Below are 11,853 nucleotides of genomic sequence, written 5' to 3' on the forward strand. Positions count from 1 at the left end.
CTTACCTGGGGAACACATGGCAGCAGGATGCACTATGGGAAGAAGGCATCAAAGTGTGATGCTTTGGGCGATGTTCTGCTAGGAATCTCAGGTCCTGCCATTCATGTGGATGTTATTTTGACACGTACCACCTACCTAAGCATTGTTGCAGACTATGTACACTCTTTCATGGAAACGGTATTACCTGATGGCAGTGGCCTCTTTCAGCAGGATAAAGCAAAAGTGGTTCAGGAATGGTTTGAGGAACAGAACAATGAGTTCAAGGTGTTGACTTGGCCTCCAAATTCTCCAGATCTCAATCCAATCGAGCATCTGTGGGATGTGCTGGACAAACAAGTCCGATCCATGGAGGCCCCACTAGACAATTTACAGGACTTAAAGGAAGGATCTGCTGCGAATGTATTGGTGCCAGATACCACAGCACACCATCAGAGGTCTGGTGGTTGTTTTGGCGGCAAAAGGGGGACCTACACAATATTAGGCAGGTGGTCATAATGTTATGGCTGATCAGTGTACGTTGTAATGCAATTCATGGTATTTAATGACTATTGTTTCGTTTTTGCTATTTTGTTTTGTTGTTTAACTAAATTGACTCACTTGATGAGACTTCTCTCTGGGATTTGGTTGCTTACCACTTCTGCTAAAGAAAATACCTGGGGAAAACCTTGATGTGCTTTGACAAATAATACAAAGGATGGAAAAATACAATGTACTTTTATCAAACCCTAGTAGGAAAACTTTTCACTTTCTCTCATTTATTTCCTCTCACTCCTGAGGGAAGCCAGAGCACAGGATTAGTGACAGATCAGCATCCTAAAGCTTGCAGGATCTGAAAAATGTTGACAAACATGGGGGCTTAAACATGAGCTCTCTGGATTTCTCCATTCAGTGTACCACCCTGTTCCCAAAACCTACTTGTGTACATTATCAAAAAGGTATTTAGAGCTTTTCATGAATCACTACAACAGTAATCCAAAACGCCTAGATGGTATAAGACAGAGGAAACCGTATGTTGTCAAATCTTGTGCAACGTTCTATTAAATAGAAAAAGTTTAACATTTCTGATTAATTGTCAAATCATGACATTCTTTATCCACATGAGCAAGTTACTACAGCATATAAGCAAAGTGATATTAGACTTTATTCTCTTTTTTCCCCCAGTTTGTTCCCTTCAGAGATTATATGGACCGGACAGGCAACCATGTGTTAAGCATGGCTCGGCTCGCAAAAGACGTGCTAGCAGAGATCCCCGACCAGTTCATCTCTTACATGAAGAGCCGGGGGATCAAACCCAACCCGGCACCACCTCCTTACACACCGCCCGGACACACACACCACCACACGCAGATCTGAAGCCCTTCCCCTGGCTTTTCACTGAGGACTGACAGCATGCAGCAGCCACTCAGAGTTCAGAGGGAACTCTCTGACTCCTGTTTTGTGGGGCAAACAGGAGCTGACGCACCAGGAAATGGGTGTTGAATTTTGTGCCGTATCCTCCCAGTGACTATTGGAGCAGCATTTTGGGTTGTTTTTTTTCCGGTTTAGTCTGTAATATAATAATTTGTCTGGTTTCTCTTAAAGAGAGGCTGCAAACTTTCTGAGACTCATTGGTAACAGCCTTTATATCAACACAGAGGCAGTGACTGTTTCACGTCTGATTTGACAGCAGGTTGGTTCAAAAAGGTCATGTTGTGGTTAAAACTTGTGCCTGTCTGTGGTTGTTTCTCTAAGTGTATCAGGACATGTGAACTTTGACCTAAGCCTTGCTCGTCAGTCATTGGTGTGGCCTATTACAGTGATATTTTTTAGGCACCTTTTCCCTTCTGGAATTAGTTTTTATATTTGGGGATTATCTCCATATCTGCATCAATTATGATGGAGGAAAAACTACAGGTGTGTAGTTTACAATTTATTACATTGAACATTAATCAGGCATTTCTTACCATAAGGTGTCACATCTTCTCTTCTTTATTAGGTAAATGTTTATAAGAGCATGTTATATGAGAATTTAATTCCCCAATATATTTATTCTCGAATGTTATTCAGAGTGGCATGGACATGTGATAGATCTGTCAGAAACGTTATACATTTTGAAGTGGTCACCAAGTATTTATAAGTGATTGCATATAAAAAGCACAAGACAACCTGTCTCTATACCAAGGACAAGACTATGACTTTGATACCAGGTTACTCATATTTAATCATTTTGAGTGCTGCTATATATTGTTTCTAAAGAAAGGACCCAGTTTATTCATGCAAGTCAAATATCTTTGTATTGCATCTGCAATTGTCATTGTCTCATTAAGTAAGGATAAATTCCCATCGGAAAGCATGTACAAGAACAACATCAACCAATTTATCATCCCCTGCCCCTGTTTATTTTTATTTTTATAGTAGACAAAAAAGTTGTTTTGGTTGGTTGGTTTTGTAATGCAGTAACTACAAAATACCACATAAGGAAAAGACGGACCATGAAACAGGACAAATAAATAAAGAATACAAAATATAACCAAACATGTAATAAATTCTATCATAGCTGGGCCACCAAACTTGCAAAATGGGCAACTGCTCCACATTACTATGTGGTAATTTGGTTAATTGCCCCTTTTTGGTAATATATATCACTAAAGCACAATATACACAGAAGGTAAGAAAATTACAATATCACTCATTCAAACATGGGGGAACTGTGACACTCCACTGTAGGAACACTGGTTGGTTTATGTTAAATGACTTGGGAAAACCACAGGGACACAGTGATTAATTAGGGCCTATATCTCATCTCATCATCTTTTGCCCCAGGGCCCAAAAGTGGGTTAATCCGGCTCTTATACTATTACAAACATACCACCTCTGCAACCCAGAGACTCCCATGTTAATGCAAATCCGTAAGCCCCCAGTGGCCACGCATCAGCAGCCACATAACCTCTGTCACCACAGACTTCACACTGTGAGTGAGTACGATCACACAGTTCCTCCCTGGAGATTTACATTTAATACAGCCCAGTCCTTGCCACAGTGTGCTACAAGTCTCTGGTGGGAGACCGTTCACAAGTGGTCTCCAGAGTTATGGGATTAATTTCATTGCATTCAGTAGGCTACATAAGTAATTCTTTCATGTGTAAACACATTAACAATCTGTCTTTACCAAAGGGTAAAGAGGGATTCTTCTGTGCTAATCTTAGTTTTCTGTATCCTCCTACCATCTGTGACGTCAGTTTAGTGTGAAGAAACAAAAAGAAACTGGCTTCTACGTAGCAAATCTAATTTTACCGCATCAGTAACAGAGCTTATAATTTGAGATGCATCTTTGCACAATGATCCAACTACAATTCCTGATGGTCCTATGATGTGTTGCTTTACAAAAGTGCGATCATACTCTAAAAATGACAACATTTAAAAGGAATATGATGTGGGGGAGAAGTAGGATTAAAACAGACACAAGGAGAAGAACGTTTTTCAAAAAAGTACAGAATACAATGTATCACTCGAAATACGTTTTGTCTCCCATCATGCCCATCATCTAACAAACCACACAGTAATTTTGCTCAAGCTGCAGACAATTTTTCCTTCCGATTTGTTTTGTTTTCTAGTACAAAGCCTAAAGTAGAAAGGGTAATGATGTAGTTATAAAAGGAACAGGACACCCTGCTCATGCAGTAGATGTAGAAAGGTTCAGATTGAGAGCAGCCATACACATGCTGCATAAAAAAGGGATATTCATGGGATGTAGATCCTTCATTTACCTAGTTTATTGATTTTTCTAGCCACGCTAGCAGTGAAGCTGTAGGGATGACAATGATGGACAGTCCAACACTGAAACTGAAATTTGGATTCAGACTTGGGTTCAATTTCATTGTCCCCAGGGGATGTATCCTAATGACTGTGGTGATTCCCTGAAATCTATTTAGGACCAAAAATCAACTGACATTCCCATCAGCCTCAGCCTTTGGGTTACGTGCCAATTAGTAAATGTTAGCATGCTAACATGCTAAAGTAAAACGGTGAAAATTGGCTACCTGCTAAACATCAGCACAGTAGCATTATCATCGTAAGTATGTTAGCATGTTTAGTATTTAGCTTAAAACACAACTTTGTGCTGCCTCACAGAGCCTCTAGCAGCTGTATCATGGACAGAAAGTGCTTCTAACTCCTACTTCTACTTCTTGCAGTGTAACTCTTTCACTATGGCCATTGTTCTTATTGTAGTATAATTATTCCAGTCTCACTCTGTTTTGTTTACTACCTTGATGCGCCACTTATTGTTGTAGAGTAATCAATTGCTAAAACAATGCTACAATGAGTATAATAGGCTCTAAAAGGTGTCCTTTCCATTCAAACTGACAGAGTGATGCAGAAGCAGAATTAATATGAGCTGAAAATATTCTATTCAAATGTCTAATGTAGCAAAATAAAGGCCTTAATAATGTGAAAGGCAGTCACTCCATCTCATTTAGTCCTGTTTTGGAAAGCAGTTTAGGTGGATTAGTGTGGCTCTTAGGTGGAGGAAAGAAAATTAGTTAATGGTGGTCAATATGGCAAATTGCAATTTATTTGTGAATCTTTGTGTGGTGTAAGAGAGGAAACAGTTAACAGTGAAAAGATTAGAGTGGACTCGTATTAGAATATAAAGTGTATGTAACAGCTGGTTTGCATATAGATCCCAACAGCACTTTATTCTTGAGAGGAGTGCTTATTGTATATGTTTGATATATTTTTGGGAAAACGACTGTTTTGAAGATATTTATTTATTTATTTATTTTTGGAGTTTGTATGACAAGCCATTTCTCCCGTCATCACTGTCAGTACGATGACTTCATTTCCTCTTAAAGCCCTGATTTTATTTATTATGATGGATCGACTGCATGTTTTCTTGGGGTACATTGCAGAGTGTTTTACCCACAGTGCTCCCATCTGTAAAATAGGAACCAGCCCAACCAGATTACATGCATGTCATTGCCAAACATGGCAGTAAGTTCTGTGGACTGTTTTCTTCTCTCTTGTGCCTGGTTCTCCAAACATTTCTTGTCTCACCAGTGGTTAAAGACTGTAGCTAATTAGCATGTTACAGTTGACACTTTTTTATTTTTTTATTTTTTTTGTCTAATCCCACAGTTCTTTGTTGTTTATATCTCTTGAGTTTCCTGATTTGCATGACTCCCTACTTTCCTTTAAATGGGTTTTTATTGTACATGATTATTGTCATATGGTGGGTTGTGAAATGCTTTGTATTGGATTGCCTTAACTGAAAATTAATTAAAAAATGACTACTTTTATAAAAGTTCTTGGAGTGTTACACTTTGATTTCAGAGTCCTCATTTGTTGAAAGACGCAACAATGAGGTTCATTTTAAAAAGGGAGTCAGGTTGCTGGTTACAGAATGCCAACTGCTAAAAGAAACTCCTCATTAAACACATTATTTGTCACTTTCACTACATTGATAGCTCTACAAAAAAAAAAGAAGAAAGAAATGACAGGAGCCTGGAGTACTGTTTTCATAACAGAGCCTCCGTTTTGAAACAATGTGGTTCCATCATTCATTTTTCTTTTTCATCAATGCAGTTTAATTTTTCACAAAGCCACATGACTGTGACATCACAATTTCTAAGTGGTTTCTGCATAATGCATACGGAGTCAAAATCATTCAGAAATGTATTGTCCTCTTACTGTATGATTATGTCCTTGCAATTAATTTTAAGAAAGAGGTCTCCCGTGCTTTTTTCAGAGATTGAATTAAGTCAAATGTCTCTCCTTGAAACAACTGAAATGTATCCAAACAAAGCAAAAACAAAAATAAAACATACAAAAGTTAACTAACTAACTAACTAACCAGCTTTAGTGAGCATAAAATTAGACTTTAGAGGCTAAAGCCCAGTCCACACAGCACTCATGAACAGTTCATGTGCATTGAAGAATGTCTTTTATTTCATTTATTTTACAGTTTACTTTGTAATCCTAAATTACTGGTGTTCTTCTTGGTCAATAACAGTTAACAAAATGAAGAGGCTATCATTTGGTAAAATAAAAGCTATGGAACGTGTAGACAGATAAATTAACTTTCCATACAGAAAGTGTTTGATCCCTTCAGTTCCACAGTAGACATCTCTGCCAAGGCTCATTGGAGCTATTCTGGTGGCTTTTGGTGGCTCAAGACCTTGTTTTTTTTCTAATTTGTGACCCATCTGTGTAGAACCAATGTTTTTCCATTCCAAAAAAATTTCCTCATTATGCATTTTCAAATATAGATAAAATAACATCTTTTAGACAATGTGTTGAATATCAAGTAATTTAAAAAAGACACTCAAAAGACACACATATGACTCATTAAATCTGAAATACATTGCTGTTTAAAAAGGTGCTAATTGGAGTTTATTTTAACAAAGAAAACATAGGCAGCCTTTAGAAAATGCAAATATCTTATGATAGTTAATTGCATTGTTTACCTTAACTCTTCCACTAACCACCACTTGTCTTTGTTTCAATGTAGACCCAATACAAAATAAATGAGAGCAGTGGGCTTCCAAGTTTCCTATAGTTTCCTACTTCCTCGCCAAGCTGGGAGGAAACTTGTATTCAGTTTCTTTTACACAAGTTTGTCCTCCTTAAATTATTCAGTTTGCATCATGTTCTATGTACATGTCTTGTCTCAGCAGTCTGTGGTGGGGGTGGTATGGAAGACAGCTGTCATAAAACTGAATCAAGCCCAAAACTGAATGTGAAAAAATACATTCACTTCAGCTGACAGTAGCCTCTTTCAGCAGAGGACTACTGCTGCTTTCAACGTAGCAGGGGGTGTATATGCATCACTGAAAAAGGGACATTTACAGTCATCAGTGTTTTCTGATCAAACATAAATTCATCTTACTTCTAAAAAAAAAAACATGGTATTTGACTGGGCTTTCCTGCTCACATTTCAAGAGGAATTAACTGTCTGGAAAGGATTCACTTGAACACACTACTGAGATTTCTGGAGTATATTTAGTTTCTGGGTCAAGAATATATAACAAGGTAGGGAAAAAGAGTAATTTCCAAAGTTTTTGAATGTACTTTTTTGTACTTGAGAAGTTACCATATAATTCACAGGGTGAGAGAATAATTCAGACAGAATGAAACTAATGAGCACAAAAGGTTATCCAAATAATGGTTGGATAAAGACAGTACACTCTACTGTTATCCTCCTCAAATATCCTTTTGTTGTGTAACAGCCCTTTCCTGCATTGTTCCAAAAAGAATAGATTTTGTATGCGCGGTTCTCAGACAGCAACGCAAGTTAAGGACTGTCAAACTTTCAGGAACAAAAACTAAAACTGATGTGCACTTAATGGTTCCAAAACATCCTTTTTAGGAAATATAATGCCACCACATTATGTGTTTCTTCTCAGCTACTAATGGTTTAGTCGACTTTAGGGGCTACATGCACTACTAATTAACTCGCTATATCTTGTTCATTTAATCCATAAAAACACACAGGCACAGTCATTTCCAGGAGGATCCACTGATCCACTGTCTGCCAACGTTACACTGATGACTTTAGGAAGTCACTACTCCCACCCAAGAAATAGTATAGAACATAAAACCACAACTTGTAATTTTTACATTTTGTGTAGATTAAAAAAATAAAGCAGATTTTTATTTTTATTTTACGTTTGGACAGAGTGCTGTGCTAAGCTAATGGGGCGTTCTATTTGTCCACCGAACTTGATCTCCGAGTCGGTTTCCTGAGTTACGAACCGGAAGTTGCAAACAGAACACCCCGAGGTCGTATATACGACTCGTCAAGTCGTCTGAACTCAGAGGACCCCGAGTTCAGATGGCTACTACGAGCATCACACTAAGTAAACATTGTGGTTTTCTACTATTTTAAGCACTTTTGTCTTTGTTGTAACCAAATGAAGAAGTCGTACACACAGCACCGTATACTGTTACCTATAGGCATGTCGCTACAGTCTTATTATGTCTATATCTGTTAAATACCGCCTAATTAGTTATTTTGTAGCTTGTGCAGCTGAAATTGGCTAGAGATGCTCCATGTTGCTATGACAACAATGCCGAGTCTTGAGCAGAAAGCAGAGCAGTAGCCTAACGTTAACGTTAATCAAAAAGGAATATTCAGATAACAAACTGTGAATATGATTGTGTAATATGTAATGAACATGTGAAATCCGCGGTGGGTGCACCGTAAAAGAGATTATCACTATAAACGTTACGAAACGTCCAAACTGCCTATTGCAACCAAGCTTGTTGTGTTGTGTGCCAAACAGAACGCAAAAACCCGCAGTTAGTCGTTTTCCAACATGGATGTGACGTCACTCTCGAGCTGCTAGTCGCGATTACAAGACAAAAAGAACGCCCCATAAGCTAAGCGGCTGCTGGCTGTGGCCTTAGAATTTAACAGACAGACACGAGAGTGGCATCAATCTTTTCATCCAACACTTGGCGAGAAGAATAATAAGCTTGCTTCCCAAAATGTCAAACTATTTAAGGAAATGTTTTTAAAAAAGGAAAAAGACATCTTGACCTTCTGCTGTAACATCCCACATTCTTCTATTGCTGATTGATTGCTTCAAGCTATTTCTTAATTTGTTAGACCAATAATTTAAACTTATAAAGTTAATTATTTTGAACAAGGACTTTCAGCATTTAAATGAAGTAGCTTGTGAAAAATAAGGTGTGTCAAAGTTAATCTACAAACAACTTTTAAAAAAACAAAGGATTAAAAATGTACGATATTGATTAGGAATCTCCCAAGTTATCATCAAGGCTCCTCCTAATGTCAGAATCCTCTTCAAGGTTTTTCCCCACTGCCTCAACACCTCAAACAGTTCGCCACATCTATTTTAGTTCACCCAGATTCGCTCTTTGCCCTTACTGTGTTTAATGCATGGTGGGCCTCAAACAACACTTTGGCAGAGGAATGCAGGTTGGCCTTTAACCTTTCTGCAGCAGTTCTGAGGTCGTACTCAGGTTGCTGCTGTTGTTTATGGACTCACAATTGAGATAAAGATGGCAGAAGCAGCTAGTATGTTTGACTACTGCCAAAAAGAGCTGTTATATGACTTGGCACTCACTAGAGTAATCAAATGAGTGGCTAACATCACAGATGTTCAGCTGAATTAAGCCCTGAACACCTTAACTGAGTCCTAAACACACACTCACAACAGCCAAAAACTCACATCACATTGTGAAATGTCACCCTACAAATGTCTCCGCCAGTGAGTAAACAAAAAATGTTCTACTAATTTCTACTACAATCACCAATCAGCTGGGCAGACATCTTTCTAAGCCCAAGGCTGATGTCAAAAATGTTGTTTGTAAAGTACGGAAAAGTATTGAGGCCAGTAACTTGTTATGGTAGGTGGACTAGGGGTTGGTATCAAGACAGGCCAAAATGCATCTACCACAAGCAGGTCTAAAGTTGGATTAGAATTTCTGGAGATGCTGAAATCCATCTGACAATGTTTTTCAAGTCAGTGCCATTCATACAATAACGAGTTGATACCTTTTAACTGTTGCCTGTGATCTGTTTCACCAAAGTTATTTAAAATAATTGTAAGTTGCTACTTAACAACAATATGACTCCAGCCAACACAGTGAGTAAAGCAACAGTCTGATTAAGCTATTTTTTTACATGAATACATAAAGTAACAAATCCCCACAATAATAATTTTTCATGATTAAAGCTTTTATTATTTAAAGAGAGTGCTGATTGTTTTGCTACCCCAGTTTGTCTCAGGGTAGTTTTTTCACTCAATATAGCTTCAAAACTGCCCTGGACCTGAGTTGTATGTCATTCCTGACGACGCCTGCTCCAACTCCATCAACTTTTTCTCATGTCTGTCTTTTGTCTCTTTCTCCACATCTGCCCTCTGGGGGTTCCTCAGTGACATTCAGCACCCCAAGAGGTTTAGAAAATGGATGTATAGATGGATGTTCTTGCAGAAACGACAGTCACTCCCTGTCATTTGTCAGATTGTCAATGTTGTTGTCAGACTCTTATAATATCATACCTGTCCATCAGTGACTGTAAGACTCATTGTTCAAGTAATTTTTTTATATAAAAGACTCCTGCATTGAAAATGTTACTTAAATATGTAAGTACAGTCAGGAAAAGTATTAAAAGTAAAAGTACCTATAGGCAATAGGATAGTGTCTAATGAAATCACATGGTCCCATGCTTCCAATGCCCTTTATGGAAAACTTAAAGAAAAGAAGATAACACATGCAAATGATGCACCTTACAGAGGAAAGTATTTTTGGTGGAGGACAAGGATAAGTGGGAACAAGTAGTCCCAAGGGAATTCAATGCAACCTCATTGTCTATGCTCCTGTCCTCCTCACTACTGCTGCAAACTTAAAAGTGCAGTCCCTATGGCTACAGCCTCTGGGTAGTGAAAGAAACTGCAGATACAATCATTCAAGGTCAGGCTCCTCTGCAGGGGAACTGGCTTCACTCTGTGATATAAAGTGAGGAGTTCAGGAGTTCCATGCAGCTGCTCCTCTCACAATAAGAGTAGCCAGCTGAGGTGATTTAGTCACCCAGTAAGGGTGTGCAACCTTTGAAGGAGCCTCTAGTATGACCTACATTGAGAGCACCTAAGGGTAGACCCACATGCGAGTTGCTAGTGGAGTCGTACTGTGTGGAAGTTTTGGATATCACACTTGACAGGAAACGCTGAAACAAGGCAAAAGAAAGTTGGTTTATGTGTTCAACTTTCTGGAGCAACAGATCAGCCGGTGACCTTTGTCTGAATGTTTACTCATTGTTGCAGAAGATACAAGTGTACGTTTATGTAAACTAATTTCAGTCTTTTTTATTAAATATTCCTCTTATTTGGTTTGTTGACAGAAACTGAGCTCATGATGAGGAAGATTTACAACCAAATTTTTAAATCAAAACATTGGTGTCATTTATGACATTGTTTTTGTGCATTTCATCTAGAGGACAGATACAGCCAACAAATAAGTAAAAATGTTTTGATTTGCCATTTGAAAAGGGCACTCGCCCCCATACAAAAAGGGCAGCAGCTTTCCGTCCCCAAAACCCCCAACTCCCTCCCATTCATGCTACTAACTCCTTGTGAGCCTGGACATCATAAACAACATAATACATGTGAGGTGACTCAGAGAGGTCACGGTCTCTGTAGATATTCAGCTGGAACACTGAAGCCAAAAAAAGTTTCAGTCTTAGTCGAAGGATATGAACATGAATGCAACAAGATCAATGAGTGTGCAGATCTTTTCCAAAAATACAATCACCCGAAACATGAACAGAACTAAACTGTGTGAGTTTAGTGTTTATGTTAATATGAGGGTATGTTCAATTGATCAGCACCACTGTGAATTAAAGAATAAGCCATACAGTACTATATAGTACCCACAATTGGTCAAAAGGCCATGTCACAATTTCCAAACTTTCCATCCAATTATCTGGAGGATTAAACTTTAAGGGTATATAAAGAGTAGAAGAAGGAAGAGGATAATTAGTAAGAGCAGCAGCAAACAAGTAGTGACATGAACTAAGTTTATAATCCTTGAGAATTAATTAATGTACTTGGAAGTCCACGTCTGTTTCCTCTAGAGAATCAACAAACCAAAATACACAATTAAAAATTGAGCTGCAATCTTTACCATCAAGGATAAGTTACCATGTAGATGTACTTGCTGTCAATCATATTCCAATCTGTGCTGAATCATTTATGAGCTGCACCCTCACCACTGCATTGGACTTTGTATCTGAAACAAAAAGGAACACCTTATTAAGATTTTTATTGATGATGCCCATTTCTTAATAAATGTATGCAGCAAATACTTCATCACTCCCCACAAGAAAACAACAAGTACAGCAGAGACTGG

General features: G+C 38.3%; 1 protein-coding gene across 4 annotated transcripts in view; it reads left to right on the forward strand.

The window, feature by feature from the left end:
• cpne5b (copine Vb) overlaps positions 1-5,284 on the forward strand; it is a 116,908-nt gene extending 111,624 nt beyond the window's left edge. For all 4 annotated transcript variants that reach the window (XM_051413875.1, XM_051413872.1, XM_051413874.1 and 1 more), the window contains one exon: positions 1,162-5,284. In XM_051413875.1, the coding sequence (XP_051269835.1) occupies positions 1,162-1,353 (192 nt within the window). In that variant the 3' untranslated portion in view covers positions 1,354-5,284. The remainder of the gene's footprint in view (positions 1-1,161) is intronic.
• Positions 5,285-11,853: the final 6,569 nt, after the last annotated feature.

This window comes from Dicentrarchus labrax, unplaced genomic scaffold, assembly GCF_905237075.1.
Source record: "Dicentrarchus labrax unplaced genomic scaffold, dlabrax2021, whole genome shotgun sequence".
NCBI classification, from domain to species: domain Eukaryota; kingdom Metazoa; phylum Chordata; class Actinopteri; family Moronidae; genus Dicentrarchus; species Dicentrarchus labrax.